The sequence below is a fragment of the Hippopotamus amphibius genome, chromosome 5, assembly GCF_030028045.1.
Source record: "Hippopotamus amphibius kiboko isolate mHipAmp2 chromosome 5, mHipAmp2.hap2, whole genome shotgun sequence".
NCBI lineage: Eukaryota > Metazoa > Chordata > Mammalia > Artiodactyla > Hippopotamidae > Hippopotamus > Hippopotamus amphibius.
In genome coordinates, this window is record NC_080190.1 from 14929138 (window position 1) to 14947671 (window position 18534).

General features: G+C 38.8%; 2 protein-coding genes across 7 annotated transcripts in view; one reads left to right on the plus strand and one right to left on the minus strand.

Annotated features, from left to right (window-relative positions):
* PDZD8 (PDZ domain containing 8) overlaps positions 1–18534 on the plus strand; it is a 93098-nt gene that overhangs the window by 71807 nt on the left and 2757 nt on the right. For 2 of the 6 annotated variants that reach the window (XR_009053994.1, XM_057737068.1), the window contains exon 4: positions 1368–1530. Coding sequence is in view for 4 of the 6 variants with exons in the window: in XM_057737068.1 (XP_057593051.1) it covers positions 1368–1530 (163 nt within the window). In the remaining 2 variants the exon portion in view is untranslated. Of the gene's footprint in view, positions 1–1367; positions 1531–5149; positions 5241–6241; positions 9453–16916; position 18534 lie in introns of those variants that run through there. The other 4 variants (XR_009053995.1, XM_057737067.1, XM_057737071.1 and 1 more) reach the window with 4 other exon arrangements.
* Positions 14217–18534, minus strand: part of SLC18A2 (solute carrier family 18 member A2) — a 36417-nt gene continuing 32099 nt past the window's right edge. Inside the window, exon 15 of the mRNA XM_057737075.1 lies at positions 14217–14505. Within this exon, the coding sequence (XP_057593058.1) occupies positions 14401–14505 (105 nt within the window). The 3' untranslated portion in view covers positions 14217–14400. The remainder of the gene's footprint in view (positions 14506–18534) is intronic.

The following is an 18534-nucleotide window of genomic DNA, read 5'->3' on the forward strand; positions in this document are numbered from 1 at the left end:
AACACATTCCAAGTGTTTTTGAAGTTTGCAGTACTCAGACTCATACAATTTAATTTTCTGCCCATTTGCCACCATTAGCTTTTTGATATTAGAAAAATTTGCATTCTGAATTTTAGCTTTGGTACTCCACATATTAAGAATACATTTATGTTCATGGATTTGAGAGAAGATGTTAGGGGCTTTTGTTAACTGAAAAACACTTACCATTATACAGTGATTATTTACTGTATCATGAGGCAAGAATTGGACCAATGTTTTTGGAGGTTTAAGCACAATTTCTTATGGAAGGGTTGTTTTTGTTGGTTTTTCGTAAATCTTTAGGTAATCAAAAATTTGACTGTCTTTCCCATTTCTTGAACATAATATGATTAAGATTTTCCTTAATCTAAAAGCAACTTTACAGTATCAGTTAACACCCATATTAAAGAACAACTTTCAGTAGCATTATTAGGCCAACATCATTGGATAGGAAAATTAAATTTCTAGCTTTTAAGTGGGACTTATAAATTAAAGCAATACAGACAGTGATGTATTTGGATATTAGCAGGTTATTTGGCAAAGTCCCTCATGAAGTATCTTGAAGAATAGATCTGGCCTGAATGATAATACAGTTAGACTGATCTGTAATTTGGCTCAATAAACACAGATTGAATTCTTTGTCATCTAGAGGGTTGTGGAATTCTGTCCTTTTTTAAATCAGTGGTTCAGTTGATGACAGATAGCATGTGTTGTTTTTTAACTCACAGATGACGTGAATCTGGGACACATACTCCTGATAAATTGGATGATACTTCTTTAGAAAACAAAATGATCTTGATGCGTTAGAACAGGATATTTCATAACTCTTAATAAAACATAAGCATAAACTCCCTCCACCCCCAAAATTTAACAGTACACTAAAAAAAAATGGAGATTCCAAAGCACATCTAATGACATTAGAGGATTATTCCCATTGTATTCCAAAAAAAGCAAGACTCAGGATTATATTCATAATGGGATCTCAACTTTATTAAAATACATATATTAGTACAAAATATTAACAGTAGTTCTAGATTAGGAGTGGTTTTCTTTTCATTTTGCCTTTCTGTTAATTTCCAGATTTTCTACAGTGAGCATGGATGTTTAATAAGACACACTGAAGATAAAGTGTTTAATTTTTTTGATGGCCCAGATGTGCAGTCCGAGCATATATTAATTTATGTTGTCACAGTAAAGATTTCCTCCCTCCTTTATTAGTCTGTAATAACAAATCACCGTGGTATAAAAGTCAGCGTCAAATGTAGTGTTGTTAGTCAGTGTGTTAGTGTTTTCTCACTCCACGACTATGAACCCATTGAATCCATTTTCGTTTTCTTCTCTTATCAAAGGTTGAATTAATAAAGGGGAATTTACAAAGTGTCGGACTTGCACTTCGTCTCGTCCAGTCAGCTGACGGGTATGGTGGGCAGGTCATAATTGAGACCGTGGCCCCAAACTCACCTGCTGCCATTGCTGATCTTCAGCGGGGAGATCGACTGATTGCTATTGGAGGTAATTATGCTGATATGTAATACGCCTGACATTTACAGAGAAAACCAGAGAATAGATGTTGGGGGGGTTTCCTCTTTTCCTTCTTTATTTCTTTAAGCACGTTACTTTTATAATGGAAAGAAAGTAATAACTATACTATAAATAAAAATCTGAAGGAAGCCTTAAAAAATTTAAAACACGTCATTTTAGTTCTAATTATAAATCTTTAAAATACTTCATCTTTGGACCATTTTCCTCCTTCTACTTCTCTTTTTTTATTAAATGTGAAAGCAAGGGCAGGTTGACAGTTTCTTTCTGTATGACCACCACCATTACTACTCTGAGCCTAAAATTGACAGTGTTAGCACTACTGCCCCCATCACTTAGCACAAGATAATGAACAGGAGAGAGATTCCTTTTCTAAGAGGGCACACCTGAACTGTCCTGTGGCCCATATTGGTGGTCCCATATTATTCCTGATTGGCCAGCCATTTGTTACTAGACTGTCATTCAGAGTGCAGCCCAAATCACTGTCACTGGCAGGAAAATGTGTCACCTGCCTGCCTTCCTATCAGTTTTGTGGGTTTTTTTTTATAAATTTATTATTTTTGGCTGCTTTGGGTCTTCGTTGCTGCACGCAGGCTTTCTCCGGTTGCAGTGAGCGGAGGCTACTCTTTGTTGCACTGCGCAGCCTTCTCATTGCAGTGGCTTCTCTTGTTGCAGAGCACGGGCTCTAGGCACATGGGCTTCAGTAGTTGTGGCTCATGGGCTCTAGAGCACACACTCAGTAGTTGTGGCGCATGGCCTAGTTGCTCTGTGACATGTGGGATCTTCCCAGACCAGGGATCGAACCCATGACCCCTGCATTGGCAGGTGGATTCTTAACCACTGCGCCACCAGGGAAGTCCCCTTCCTATCAGTTAGATTGATAACAAAAACTTTCTATTGTTAGGCAGTTATTTGCTTGCATGTTTATAAATACGCAGTAAGACTCTGTGGACACCAGTGGGGGAAAAGTCCAAACCTTTTCAGACCTTCACAGTACCTGGCCCACCCATTCTAGGCTCATCAAGAGATTTCTTGAACACATGGTTACATTTGAGCTTTTAAAGGCAACATGGAATATTCTCTCAGAGCTAAAACAATAAATAGCAATGTAGATTAGTTCCTAAATTAAGGAGCAGTTGTCCTTGGTTATGTGTCTAAGAAACTCTGCATTTAATTCATATCCATCGTGACAATAAAGTAATGAAAATTATTTAGTTACACACCTGGAAGCCCAACTAAGTCAATATTTTCACATGGAAATCCCTCTGATTATGTCATAAACAGTGCTTTTCAAACTTTCTTGAGTGTTCCACTCACCCAGGCATGGTGTTAAAATGTGGATTCTGATTCAGTAGACCTGGGGTGGCGCTCCAGGTTCTACATTTCTGACAAGCTCCCAGATGATGGTCCTGGTTCATAGACACTTAGGATAATAAGGCTATAAAATAGACCTCATCTGTTATGTAATTATTTAACATAAACATAACAGTTATGCCTCAGCTAAAAATCATAGTTCAGTAAAAATTTTTTATATGTATACATACCCTGTTTTGGTTTTACCTACAGCACAAAATTTTCTTCTTTTTGTCCTTTTATGAAAGATTTTTTGTTTTCAATTACCTGAGTAGTAAATATCTATTCTCAAAAATAAATAAATCCAAGCAATGTAAATATAGGCAGGGTGAAAAAGCAAAAGTTATCTCTTCATGTCTAACATATGTAAAAAAAATAATAATAATAATATTAATTGAGATAAGGGGCGGGTATAATACATTCTTTGTTTTTATAGCTGTGCTTCATTTATATGGGTATACAACATTTAAAAAACATTCAGTATCGGGATTGGTGATGGTTAAAATAAGATTGGCAAAATGTTTGTTATAATTAAGCTCAGTGATGGAGTTCATTTTACTATTTCCTCTGCTTTTGTATATATTTGAAATATTCCAAAAGAAAAATAATCCAGATTTGGCTGACTAGTCCCAAGAGGCAGGTGTTAATTCACAAAGAATGAGTTTAGATTGAGTTGAAGTTTTTTGCCTACCTCAGATCATTACATGGACTTATTTTTCATTTATGTCGAACTGTAGTTTTGCTGGGACATAGCATGGTTAGAGGGAAGCAGTAAAAATTAAGGCTGGATGAATCATGAAGTCATATTAGAAAGCTCTGAATTTCAGTATGATGAGTTTGTAGGATAAAGGTTTTTGAGCCAGTGTTTTAGGAAAATTGGGAAGCAATATATGTTTGGTGATTAAAATAGGGAAGGTATAAGTGAGGGGTCATAGTAAAAAGCTCTTTATTACTGTAATGGGAGCGGGTGGTCAGCAGGATCTGAACCAGGAATGGAAATGGACTGAAACTCTAATAGGATTGACAGCATAATGAATCTAGGGAGTCAGCCATCTCCATGACTCAAATCGGGTTAACTGGGAGGGTGGCAAATTGATTCACATAGTAGTGAGGACAGGAGGATGAGAAGATCAAAGAGAAATTTTAACTTCACTGAATTTTTAGTGTCAATGAAACATCCAGGTGGTGATATCCAGAAGTAGTTGGGAATGTACGACTAGAGTGAAGAAGAGGGGACACCAACCAAAGAAAAAGTTAATGGTTGAAGCTACTGAGATGGGTTTAATCTAGGGAGAGGACAAAAAGGCAGAGAAAACCAATTACAAAACCATGGGGAACGTTTGCATGCAAGAGACAGAGGTAGGTGGGGGGAAAAGAAAGCAAAGGAGAGACGATCAGAGCCATATTAGTACAGTGTAGTGAAAACCAAGGAAAGGAAGGTTTTAAAGGAGAAAGAAGGGAATTAAAATTTTAGCAAGGATAATTGATAGAGCAAAATCCTGAAGGAGATGGGGAGTAGGGTCCAAAGTACAAGGGATACTTCCTCCTCTAAGATAGCTTAATCCTGAAAATGATTGGCAGGGAGAAGAGGTGGCTTCTTATTGATCTTCTCAGTAAATAAGGTGATGTCATCTACAGAATAAAAGAGAGTAGGAGGGGTGGGTTTCAGGGAAATAAGAAAGGTCTGAAGCTAGTGTTTGGAGACTTAGTTGTTTAGAAACCAGTCAAAAGAATGCTAAAGCAGCACTGAAAGCCTCACTGCAGATAGATGGCGTAATTTGGTGCTGTATCCTGGTGGTAAGCTCAGGAGCAGGAAGGAGCGATAAGGGGCTAGCAAAGCTGGGGTTCAGAAAGATAGGTAGATAGTAGAAGAGAAAAGGACTGGGGCAAAAGAATAAAAAAGCTTGATGTGAGCACCATTGAAGTCTTGAGACTGAGGTTGGAGAGAAAAGCGAGTGTTACCAGGAGACCAGCTGGACCGTGAGAGCAAAGGAGGAATGGTTGGACGTGGAAACTACTTCAAAACAGATTCAGCAGACAGAATTGTTATAGGTGGAAATAGGAGATTGTAATCAGAGGTTATTTTCCAAGTAAAAGGTCTTTGATGTGGAGAAGTTCCAAGTGATGACCAGGTCTAAAGCATGGTCTTGCCTGGGCCACCAAAGTAGGAGAATATAGAGGTTGAAGAACTCTGAAGTTAGGTTCTTAGATGGGGCTGATGTTACTTTGATTTATTTAGGATGGCCTTAAGACCTTTGGAAAGCAAAGACCCCTTCTCAGCTTTCTCTAAGTCCTACAGAAAGGGATAGCTTAGGTAAGTACTATTTGGGGGAGGGTAGGGAGAGGGCAGGAAAAAAATAGAGCCTTTAAAAGATACACCTAGAATACCCTAGAAGAATACATCAGAAGCCCCTAGCTTTGATTGCCTCAGGGAAGGGACAATATGGCTGGGAGATAGAGGTGGAAGGGAGATGCTTCACTGTACGTCTTTCTGTACTTTTTGAATTTTGAACTAATTAACGTAGCACCTATTAGAAAATAAAATGAAAACTTAAGACGGATATTATTGATATAGATACAGATAGTAAACAGCTTGTTTAACTTTAAAGCCTTCCTATTATGCCTTCCTTATTCTTTCTGGTCCTGAAAAAGATTAGTTTGATGGATAGGGCTAATTTAAAAAATCTGTAAGAGTCCACTATTCATAGCATAGTATTGGGGGTGGCCAAAAAATTCGTTTGGTTTAAGTAAAAATAAAACACATTTTTCATTTTCACCAAGCATTTTATTGAACAGAGTATTCATTAACAGAACAAATTTTTTGGCCAACCCAGTATTTTGCTAAGACGTTTACTTCAAGCACTAGTCTCTTAATTTGAATCATTCACCATATAGCTTGTAATCCCTGATGCATTTTAGAATTTCCCTCAGTATAATCACAGTTTTCCATCGTTTTAAGCCTGATTTAACCATTAATAAAATCCTTTTCAATAGGTCTCACTCTGCTCACTGCAATTCAGACGGAGGGAAAACGTCATTTAAACCTAGGAAGGAATGAGAAGCAGTTAGGAGTTAGCAGCTTGACACCCTCCTAAGGATTTTCACGTCACCATTTGGTTTGAAAAGGTAGACATTTCCAGGACATTGGAGCAGTCAGGGTTTAAGAATCAGTACACTGATGTATCCATAAGCCCAAAAGATATTTTAGAGGCTTCACTATTACATTTCCATTAGTTAAGTAATCATGAATTAATGGCAGTTATACTTAGAGAATTTAGGTAATTTTTATTGTAGTAATTTACACATCTTCCCTTTTAAAATCTTAAAACAGGTGTGAAAATCACATCTACACTGCAAGTGTTGAAGCTTATCAAGCAGGCTGGTGACCGAGTCCTGGTATATTATGAAAGGCCTGTTGGCCAGAGTAATCAGGGTGCAGTGCTGCAAGATAACTTTGGACAGTTGGAAGAAAACTTTCTGTCAGGCTCATGCCAACCAAACTATGAAGAGGAAACAGCTGGGTTGGCAGTAAATGCTGAAAATAGAGACCTGGATTCTGAATTTGAAGACTTAGCGAGTGATGTGAGAGCACAAACTGAGGTCAAAGATGAGGCACAGTCACTAAGTCACAGCCCCAAACGTACTCCAACAACACTTTCTGTTAAACCCCTTGGAACTATATCACCAGTTTTAAACCGTAAATCAGTTGTAGGAAGCCACCCACCACCCCCAAAACTTCCATCCAAAGAAGGAAATAAGCCCTTAGCCCTAAAATCTTCTGAGATAACAGAACCAGCACAAGTGTCAAAACCCACCCAAGGATCCACTTTCAAACCACCTGTGCCACCACGACCACAAGTCAAAGTTCCTTTGCCTTCTGCTGATGCCCCAAATCAGACAGAATCAGATATTCTTGTTGAAAAGCCAGAGAAGGTGCTGCCACCACCTCCTGCAGATAAACCTGCTGAAAAGCAAGCGAAAAATCTGGATCACGTAGAAGAAGCAGCTGCAGCGAAGCAGTTTTTAGCCAAGCAAGAAGTGGCCAAAGATCTGACTTCAGAAAGTTCCTGCCCTCCTAAGGACAGTACAGATGACCATCAAACGTGGGAATCATCAGAAATTCCTTACCGTAATAAGCTAGGGAAATGGACAAAAACCAGAGCCAGCTGTTTCTTTGACATAGAGGCCTGCCACAGGTACTTAAATATCGCACTCTGGTGCAGGGATCCTTTCAAGTTAGGGGGTCTCATCTGTCTAGGCCATGTCAGCTTAAAACTTGAAGAGGTGGCTTTAGGATGCTTTGCTACATCGAACATGGAATACCTTTCCAAATTCAGACTGGAAGCCCCATCCCCTAAGGCCGTGGTCACGAGAACCGCACTGCGCAATCTCAGTATGCAGAAGGGGTTCAATGACAAATTTTGCTTCGGTGACATTACTGTTCACTTCAAATATTTGAAAGAAGGAGAGCCAGACCACCATGTAGTTACTAACTTAGAGAAAGAAAAAGAACTCCATTTGGTTGAAGAGGTTTCTGCCCTACCTAAAGAGGAGCTCTTTGTTGGACAGATGGGTTTAACAGAAAATAAACATAGTTTCCAGGATACTCAGTTCCAGAACCCAACTTGGTGTGATTACTGTAAGAAAAAAGTTTGGACTAAAGCTGCTTCCCAATGTATGTTCTGTGCTTATGTTTGCCATAAAAAATGTCAGGAAAAGTGTCTAGCCGAGACTCCTCTTTGTGGAGCGACTGATCAGCGGATAGACCGGGCCCTGAAAAATCTCAGGCTGGAAGGACAAGAAACCCTCTTAGGCTTGCCCTCTCGTGTTGATGCTGACGCTGGGAAGTCAGTCAACAGAACAACAGGTTTGACGAGACATATTATCAACACGAGCTCTCGATTGTTAAATCTGCGTCAGGCCTCTAAAACTCGCCTTTCTGAGCCAGGAACTGATCTAGTAGAACCTTCACCAAAACACACACCCAACACATCAGACAACGAAGGCAGTGACACAGAGGTCTGTGGTCCAAACAGCCCTTCTAAACGGGGCAACAACACAGGAATAAAGTTGGTGAGAAAGGAGGGTGGTCTGGATGACAGTGTTTTCATTGCAGTCAAAGAAATCGGTCGTGATCTATACAGGGGCTTGCCTACAGAGGAGAGGATCCAGAAACTAGAGTTCATGCTAGATAAACTACAGAATGAAATTGATCAGGAGCTGGAACATAATAATTCCCTTCTTAGAGAAGAAAAAGAGACAACTGATACAAGGAAAAGATCACTTCTCTCTGCTGCTTTGGCTAAATCAGGTGAAAGACTACAAGCTCTAACACTTCTTATGATCCACTACAGAGCAGGCATTGAAGATATTGAATCTTTAGAAAGTCTTTCTTTAGACCAGCACGCCAAAAAAATAAGCAAGTACACAGATGATACAGAAGAAGACCTTGATAGTGAAATAACCCAACTAATAGACTCTCAGCCATTCAGTAGCATATCAGATGACTTATTTGGCCCACCTGAGTCTGTGTAACAGTCTAAACTTTCAAGTGACTGAGGAAAAGTTGGATCTAAAAAGTACCACCGATACAACCATGTTTAAACCCTCTTATTATGCAGTTTGGCCTGCTTCTTCACAGTTATTTGCTTGTGTAAGAATAGAGTGGAAAAGGTGGTTTTCCAGCAAAAACATGACCAGCTCACTAAATTGGTTGTTTCAGATTGCATTTATAGCTACGCTTTTTGGGTTTATACTGGGAATTTATTTTTACTAATTTATTTTTAACTTTTTCTAATTATGTAATTATGTAAGCTAACTTTTCGTGTTTATGTATGTGTGATGTCTCATTGTGTTATTTTTCCTTCCTCTTCCTAGTTTTTGAATTAGTGTTAAATATAGGATACTGTCCAGATTCCTGAAATGTTTTCATTTCCATCACGGTTATAACAACAGATTTGCTGCATGCCCAAGCTGACAACAGCAGTCATTGAGGGAACAGGTTTTGAATCTCACTTTGTGTTTTGAATCTCTACTTGCTTCAGATTTTTGTTATTTTGGGGTTTTGGGGGTGCTTTTCGTTTTGATTTTGCCAAATGTAACATGAAAGCAGATGCTGCAGCTTTAGTTAGTTATGCTGATTTAGTAAAAAAAAAAAAAAAAAAACTTTACATATATTGCTTGTTTTTTATGCTTCTATGAAATTTTTTTCTAAAGCTTCTGTGCAGTTTAAGTATAGTGAGAATATAGTGATTAATTTGAAGAGCTTGCATTGAAAAACAAAATGTAATAGGGAATAAATATAGAATGCAGTTGGTCAAGAATTTTGAGAGGATGACAGGATGACTTAAAAAACAAACAAAAAAACAGTAACCAATAGGATTTTGAAATATAATCTTTCAAAATGTTGACACTTTCCTTTCAAATGGAAGTTCTAAACATTTATGATTACTTTTCATCTTCAGTTCTCCCATAGGAAATAAAGCATGTGCAAGGATGTTTGACGTTTCAGAGGACTGTTCTTAAAATGACCTTGTTGATAACTGGTTTGGCTGTTTTGTTTTAGAAAACTTTTCATGCATGAGAATTTCGTGAGGGAGAGGAATCATGCAAAATAGATTTATTGCTTTGTCTGACATCCTACAGGCTTAAAGGAATGGTGATCATTCTGAATGCTTCTACAGTTCAGACTGTCTTTACTTATTTAAAAAAAAAAAACAAAAACCAGACAGCATAGATACATAGGAATTGGGACCAGGTCTCTTAAAATGAAGGTCCGCTCCGATACTCAGGCCATCGCGTGGATCCCAGTAACACAGGACTGAGGGAAAACGTGTAAGCAGGACCTTCGTCAGTATATCGTAAACGTTTTGGCCTTCTATATGTCTATACAATAGATATGTACATGTTTTTCCCTTTTGTAGGTAACTACTATGATAACTGCTATATTAGTGAAAGTGACAAGAATTTAAAGCAGCTTTTATGGCCGGCAGGAAAAGGTATAGTAAGGATTCTGGCCCAGGTCTGTAACTATACCAGGACTCCATACAAGAGTTTAAGTTCAAGCTTTTCTGTTGGCTATTAGTGAACTGTGTAAGCATAGGCAAGCCACAAAAGGTCTCCATGCTGCAGTCTCCCCAGCTCTGAAGTAGGAATCAACAAAACTTACTCTAACTACCTCACAGGATTGTTGTGAGGAAAATAGCATAACTGTGAAAGTTCTCTGAATAGTAAAAAGCTATTCAAATAAAAGGGTTATGTGGACAGTAAAAACATTTTTATGGGTAGAAAAGCTATTCCACGTTTAAAATCAATAGCCAGTTCTCATTCTTGCAATTTTATTATTAAGTAAAATATTAGGAAACTAAATAACTTTCTTGGCGAAGTTTATAACAAAAATATATCTATGTATACCCCCCTTTTTTGTTTAAGCATGCTTGCATTCTAAAAGGATACTGCTATAGAAGTCTTTATACAACAAATTCTCTGAAAGTTAAAATGTTCTGTAACAATAGCTTGAAACAATCTGCCCAATGTAATAACCAACTTTGATCTTATCATAAAAAAATCACTTACCACTGACAACCTGGAAGGCAGAGTAAGTGGCTGGTGGTTTTGGATTATGCCATGGAAGTTTTAGTGACATCCAAGCATGCTGCTGAAACTGATGTATTTGAAAGAGCTGTAGAAATAATGCAAAAACTTTGGTTTCATAAAAATCTCCTCATGTTTTAAAAGTATTTAACTCTGTAGAACCACAATTATGGAAAGCTCAGTAATGCTGCTAATGATATTTGTAAAATATACCTTGTATGTAGTGCAATATTTTTCTATTTACTGGGAGAGGCAATAGAGGCATCACAGTCATACTTTAGTGCAAGGAGGGGAGACACTCCAAATAGCCTAGGGAATAGTAAGGTATAAGGCTTCAGTGAAAACAGTTGTATTATATCACATTCCTGATGTAATCTTTCTGCCATGCTATGTTATCAATAGCTAAAAAATAATAAATAAAAACTACCACAGAAAACAAGAATATCTTCATTTGATGATATCTGAAAAAAGGTGATTGCTGCATCTCTGTGGAATTATTGCCTGGTGTATAATTGGGCCATGAAGACAAGCTTAACAAAGTCCTCTTTTGCTAAACAAAATTGCTATTCTGAAAATTGTCTAAAAGCATTAAATTTTGGTTTTACTATTTTTTTATGCTGTGAAATAATTAGATTTATGCATTTGCCTCTGCTGTCTAGTAGTAATTAGACTAAAGTGTATTTTCTACATTGGTATTTAGATGAATGATTAGGTTAGACAGTCAAGCTGAGCAACATTTTAGCACTTACTATCAATTCATATGCTACATTTCTTAATATCAAGCCTTACTTTCTTCAGTGTAAAGAACTAGTTAAAATACTGTGTGGCCATTTTGTGATTTTGAGAGGAGAAAACATGCTAAAAATTTGAGGGTACTGTCAATTCTAAATTTAGGTATTTTTTAATTTTTTGAAAGGCAGTTTGAAGATATTTGGCTCTTACTAATAGTAAGATAATAAAATCTTAAGTCCCCTAAAAGTGAATAAATTTAAAATCACTTTAATTTTAAAATGCATTGAGTTTATTTCTAAATTGAGAGATAATAGCTTTCCTTTAAAAGCAGGGCTGGGGTAGGTTCCCTTAATCCTTTTTAAGCCATGGATCCATTTTAATAACTGTTTAAAACCATGGATTTTTCACCCCTGAAAGATGCACACATGCACACCCTAAGTTTTGTGGAACTTCCAGGGGCTGTGAACTACTGTGTCAAGTGGCTGCATATCATAGTTATTTCCATCAGATACAGTTATTTGTTCATAGCAATCAGGAAAACAATATAACTTTAGAGATGCAAGGATAACTTACTGGTTTGTTCCACATTGACACCGTGTGGCTAGTTACATATTTCAATTTAAAACAAATTTTGCAAAGTCAAAAAATATGGTTCAGACTAGTCTGGAGTGGATTTTACCTGATGCCTGCAAGCAAAGAATAGTTTTTAACTGAATACCCACAGTCAAAACAATATCTTCTTACATATTTTATTCCAATGATAATATCTGGTTAACAAAGGAATACAACAAGCACAGCAGTGTTCAGAAGATTTATTAACTAGCTAAAACATGACGTAGGTGGATACACTTAGCAGTCAAAAGAAAAAACAATATTCATCACTAACCTCATTAAGCTTTTTGTATTGCTAGGTACAAACATAAAAACCACCTCTGTTCAAAAAATAAATGTTCAGAGAGCTGTGGATTCTTTACTCTGATACACACATTAAAAAAAAAAAAATCCTCTCTTTTCATAGTCTTGCCAACCCCAGAATATTAGTCATATAAAAGACCTTTTTTCCTCTTCAGATACAACTGCTTTGCTCTCAAAACAGTTCTGAAAAACATATCTTTTATGTGATCTCTAGGGACCCCGAGCAGACATGGCTGCCAGTCATTCTCAAAGAGACTGCAGCCTTACAGACAAAAATAAAAGAGGAATAAGTTACATGGTATTGGGAATGGGGAGAGCCACAAACCCTCCAAGAGAATTCATTTGCAGCACATTCTTTTTTAAGGCTCTCCCCTACAGAAGTAGAGAACAATCCTGCCTTTTTACTTTAGTCATAGAAGTGCCTCCAGCAAAGCAGAATCCTTGTGAAAGTCACCCAGTGCAAATACATGAGTAGAGAAGCTTATTTGCTTCCAACACATGCACCTGAAAACCAGACTTCAGATCAAAGCCCCAGAAAAAAGCTTCATAAAGAAAATGGAAAAAAAGTATTAGCTTTCTTAGAGAACTATAAGGTTGAGGAGTCCTTCCAAGTTAACAGGAACACAACTTTAGCTTAACAAAGAACTGACAGGTAGTTTTTGTTTTTTTTACCATTACAGAGCTACAGAATACACAAATGTTATTTGAGACATTCCACACACTCTTCATATCATACAAAACTCAGTGTAAACTGACAGTGTTCACAAACACAGTACTTGCTATCACATCGAAAAGGCACATCCATGTCATCATGCTTCGAAGAACAACATCACACAGCACTAGGTGAAACAGTATTACATAGACATTTTTAGATGTTTGGGTTTTTTCCTGCCTGTGGAAGGGGGTGTGCCCTGACCACCCTATTATTTTTACCTGTTTTCCTAACATGACTCAAGACAATTTTATTCCTTCATCTAAAAGTTGTTTTCACATTGATATGAACAACTTTCAGAAGTCTAAAAAATAAGTTTCAAAACAACTCAAAATTAATAGATCCCTAGAAAACACTTGGATGACTTCCAAGTCAGATAATTATAGTCTGATTTTTTTCACATCACAGAAGCTATTAGCCTTTTAAACTTCTTTTGTAAAACCTGAGCTAGATGTTGATATATCTCATTATGCTTAAACAACCCTGACAGTATAAGGTATGTCTGTCCTCAGTTTTCTGTCATCTGGTAAGACAAGTATATATCTGAAAGGGAAAGCTTCTGGTTATTCATTAGTATACATTTGGGTGCTTTTCTCTGCTTTCAGAACATTTACTGTTTTACCCTTATTGGCTTTAATGTTTGCTGCCAACCACATGACAGGTAAACATATAATTTACAACCATCTGTTTCCAGGTAGGTGATTACATAGAAAACTAATGCCAGCTGAGATTCATGGATAACTCCGAAAGATGACTGACTCGAGTTCTTGTCCTCTGCTTTCGAGATAACTAGCTTTTGACTCATGAATATATTGACAGTACAGTTGACCCCTGAACAACAATGGTTTGAACTGCACGGGTCCACTTATATGCGGTTTTTCAATAAACACAGACTGCAGTACTACGTGGTCTGTGGTTTATTGAATCCACAGATGTGAAACCATGGCTACGAAGGGCTCGTAAAGTTGTAACGCGGGTTTTTGACTGCATGGGGTGTCAGCACCCCCAAACCCTGTTCAAGGTCAACTGTAATTACAAGTTCAGTAACTCAACATTCCGTGTCACTACATAATATATGCCGTCTTACTTGATTCTGTTTTTCAGACTTCCTTCTAGTTTCTTATTTTTGGAAGTGTTCTGGAGATAATGTGTGCTTTAAACACTCATTACCAATATTCAGAAAAAATATAAGACTTTTGCCCAGGTGTTCGTGAATGTAAGTTAAAAAATTATATTTGATTTGGATTCAAATATTTATAGATTTACACTATATCTATTTCGTCAAAATATATTGTATAATATTTAATAAAATCAAATACATAAAATAAAGTTTTCAACACTATTTATACAAACCCCTAGAAAAGCTGCTTTTTCTTTATAAGGCTGTTGGCAATCGATCATAACCATGGAAAAGAAAGAACCTTTGGTTGTTTTACTCTTTCACCAGGGATGAGTGGTATCACTAAGACAGTTCTGGATGAGTCATTGCACTGGAAACACTTTTATACAATTAGATACTTGGATGACTTTTGAGGGTCTTAGTCACTTTCAGATTCTTCATCCTCACCTATCGGATACGACTGGATATTGTTCTGAGTATACATTTTTGTTTTAATGGGGCAGTTGTGATCCATGAGGATAGCCTAAAAGAGAGCAAAGTGTAGATATATTAACGTATTGTTTCATAAAGAGAAGATCATCTTAACCTCTTTCTAAGGATTAGTAATCTGAAAACTACAGATAGTACCACCTGCTGTTAACCAACCAGTGATCTGGTGCAACTGCCAGGTGCCTGGCCTAGAAGACCTGGAGTTCTAAACAGTGAAAATTCCAGGCAATAAGAGGCAGCAGAAGCAGTCTCTGCAGTATTCCCATTAAACCAGCAAGGGGCTATTAAGTCGATTTGGAGGAACCTGTAAGCTGTGAAGAAAGGGATATGCAGGTTAGGTTTAGGTTATACTTAGAATTAGGGTGGGAGTATCCTAGAGGTCACCCAATGCACCTTCACAGTAACAACACTTAATAAGGAGGTCCTCCCTCCTTAATGATGCGAGCTCTTGTGTTAGAAACGTACCTGAGGCTGGACTAAAACCTATCTCTGTGTTTCTATTCGTGGAGCAAGTTCTGATTCCAGCCATCTTTACAGCCTGCACTTACAATATTTTAAGACCATGGCCATGGCCTCAGATTTCCCTACACTAAACATCACAGGGCCCTTATTTTTTTAAAATGGCATTCAGGAGGACCTCTCCCCAAATCCTGGCTGGCCTCCTCTTGCTCAAGTGTAAAAATACATTCCTCTCATACACATAAAAATCTCGTGCACTCCCTTTTTGTTACTGAAAATTTTTTTTAAAGGTCAATTGATCCTCAACTGATAAACATCCTCAGTTGATAAGCACTATAGTCATTCCTCGTGAAAGCATACAGACCAAGCACGTAGTCCGAGTATACAGCTGAGGTTTATCGTGCCAGGACCGTGCTAAGCATTTTCAATGCAATATGTCAACTTCACAATAAACCTATATGGTAGCTTGATAACCCTCTGTGTAGGCACAAAGGTTAAACAACTTGACCAAGGGATGTACAGCTAAATGGGGCAGATGCGAGCCCAGGCGGCCTTTGCCAAAATCCGTTCTGGAGGTGCTCCATGGGCAGCCAGCCATGCAAAGCACAACATCGGGGCAACTGAAATGAATTCATCAGGCATGTCTTTCAGTTTTCCTCCACGTAAACTATTCCTCCACTGCCTTTTTGTGCAGTTTGAAAATCTAAATGGCTACGTTTATCTGGATTAAAATTTATCTTCTGTTGGCCTATTGCAACCTGCCATGGCACTTGTTAGGTACTCCTCCCAGTTCTGGTCCCACAGATTTGATAAGCTGCTATGTCTCCACTCCGTGCCTAACCCGTTTATCATTTCCCAAGAAATTCTAAAATGATCTGCAGTGTGGCATGTTAAGATAAGGACTTCCGTGACCCTCCAAGTTAGGCTGCCAGCTCAAATTGTCAGCTGCAAATTTAACTGTTTTTTTCATTATGCTTCTTGCCAAGTGAATTGATACACGGACCTCATAAAGAGCTCAAGTTCTAAAAATAAGCAATTGAAGCCTGCACTCTAGAGCCCACGAGCCACAGCTATTGAGCTCACATACTACAAGTGCTGAAGCTCACACACCTAGAGCCCATGATCCACAACAGGAGAAGCCACCGCGAAGAGAAGCGCGCACCGCAACGAAGACCCAACACTGCCAATAAATAAATTTTTTTTAAAAAATAAGCAATTGAGGCAATAGACACTGTACACCAGGACCATTCTCCCGATGTGGGTGGGTGCTTGTAACACAAGGTTTAGCCACCAAAGAGCTCAGTGTCTTGCCTCTCAAGATTAGTGATCCTCAAAAAAAGGTGCCCAAGAATCACTTGAGGGGGCAGGTTAAAACTGAAATCCCAGGTCCCTACCCTCTGGTAGGATGATACTGGTGTCAACGTGCTGCAAGAAACACCACCAACTTATGTGGCATTTTCTAGGGCATAGCAGGGTCACACACTGACAACAGCTTACTGGGCACCTACCAGGTGTGTGTGTGAGTGCCCTTAAGGTCCTCTACCAGCAACTTAGGTACCTCACTGCACACGAGTGACAGGCTCCACAAGGTTTGCAGGTGGAATGCTCACTGTGGGTTAAGTGCTCAGGAAAAGCAACGTGGAAGAGATGGGAATGGACTTGAAGCTTGAATGATGGAAAGGATTTGCACAGTGAGGAAGCTGGGAATGAGCACGGCAGAGGTTATTTATCAAACGGGACATTAAGTAAAACAGCCTGCCCCCCACCCCTACCCCCCGAGATCTGATGGTGCAGCACAGGGAGACATTCATGGGAAAACCCAACGGGGGCCAGACGGCAGGGCCCTGATTGCCAGGCAAGGGGCCTTGGCCCCCCGCCCACAGGCAGTGAGGCAGCCTTGGAAAGGACAGCCATTATCCACCTTATCACGGTTCCCTTCTCTCCCTTGGTTTGTCCACCATCATACCTGATGGTACATTCATGTAGACTGAAGGACCTCTGGAACATAGCACTGGGCATGTAATATGGACTCAATTTAAAAACTACATTGCAAGGGAAGAACTTCAGACAGACCAGTTATTTGGCATCATACAGACTTAAATGGTCAAAATTCATCAGTTAACCAAACCGCATTTGTTGACACTACCTATATCAGGTAAAGAAGTTTTCTTTCTTAAAAGATCCTTTGTAGCTTTTAAAATCCAGCTTACTGGCTTCTGAACCTCTTTTGAAACATTTATTGTGCCATAGGTTTTGTTGTTTTTTTTAAGTTATGATTAAGCCAGATGGCACGTAGCAGTCCAAAAGTGTCATGAAAAGAGACGCATGAACAGGATCAAGTGGGTAAGTCAAGTGCATGGGGGATGCATGCAGAGTGGCCTGGGGAGCAGTGCTGCATGGACTGCTATGTGGAGAAAGGTATGTTTGACTCTGGACTGAAGGAAAAAAAAAGGGGTGAGGGGTGGGGATTGTCATCTGAATTCAGGACAAAGCCCGGTGCCTGAGAGTTAAGCCCTGGTCCTGCCAGATGCCTGGTTTCACATCAGACACAGCAGAGTCAGGATTTCCAAAGTAGTAAAAACATGCTGGATCAAGTGAAGTGTAAAAATAACACAGATACAAAGCTAGGACAGTGAAACAGTAAAAGCATTAAAATGTAAGAGCTCCAGGCTTCGAGACTTTGAAAGATACCAGGCCTATGTGCTAGAAAAGGTTTATTTACCACATCTTTAAAAATAAAAAAGTGATGGTTGTGCACCAGGGTCACCCAGTGAAAGAACGCTGCAGTCATCAAGCCACCTACTTTCCTGTCTGGGACTGGAGGACACGGGGTTGGGGGGGCAGGGGGCGAAGGGGAAGCTGAGACGAAATGAGAGAGTAGCATAGACATATATGCACTACCAACTGTAAAATAGATAGCTAGTGGGAAGTTGCTGTATAACAAAGGGAGATCAACTCGATGATGGGTGATGCCTTAGAGGGCCGGGATGTGGAGGGTGGGGGAGAGTCGCGGGAGCGAGGGGATATGGGGATACGTGTATGAATACAGGTGATTCAGTTTGGTGTACCTCATAAGTTGGTACAAGAGTGTAAAGCAATTATATTCCAATAAAGAGCTTAAAAAAAGAAAAACTTCAAGAGTAAGACCTAAGAAATGTGCCCTCTCTTTAAAAATAATTCACCCTGGGGACTTCCCTGGTGGTCCAGTGGTTAAGACTCCGCCTTCCAATGCAGGGGGTGTGGGTTCGATCCCTGGTTAGGGAGCTAGGATCCCGCATGCCTCGAGGCCAAAGAACTAAAACATGAAGCGGAAGCGATATTGTAACAAATTCAATAAAGACTTTAAAAAATGGTCCACATCAAAAAATTCTTTAAAAAAAAAAAATAAAATAAAAATAATTCACCCTGAAAAAATAAAACTGCACTCCAGAACACAGCTTTCCTCACTGGGTATTCTGAGAACCAGAGACTGCAAGCAGTCATCTTATAACCAGAACACAGTTTCCTCAAATGACAGAGTTGGTGTTTCTTCTACTTGCAGAGGGACTGGAGTAACAGGTTTTTTCTCTGCCTGTATTGATAACACTGATTATTTTTTTAAAAA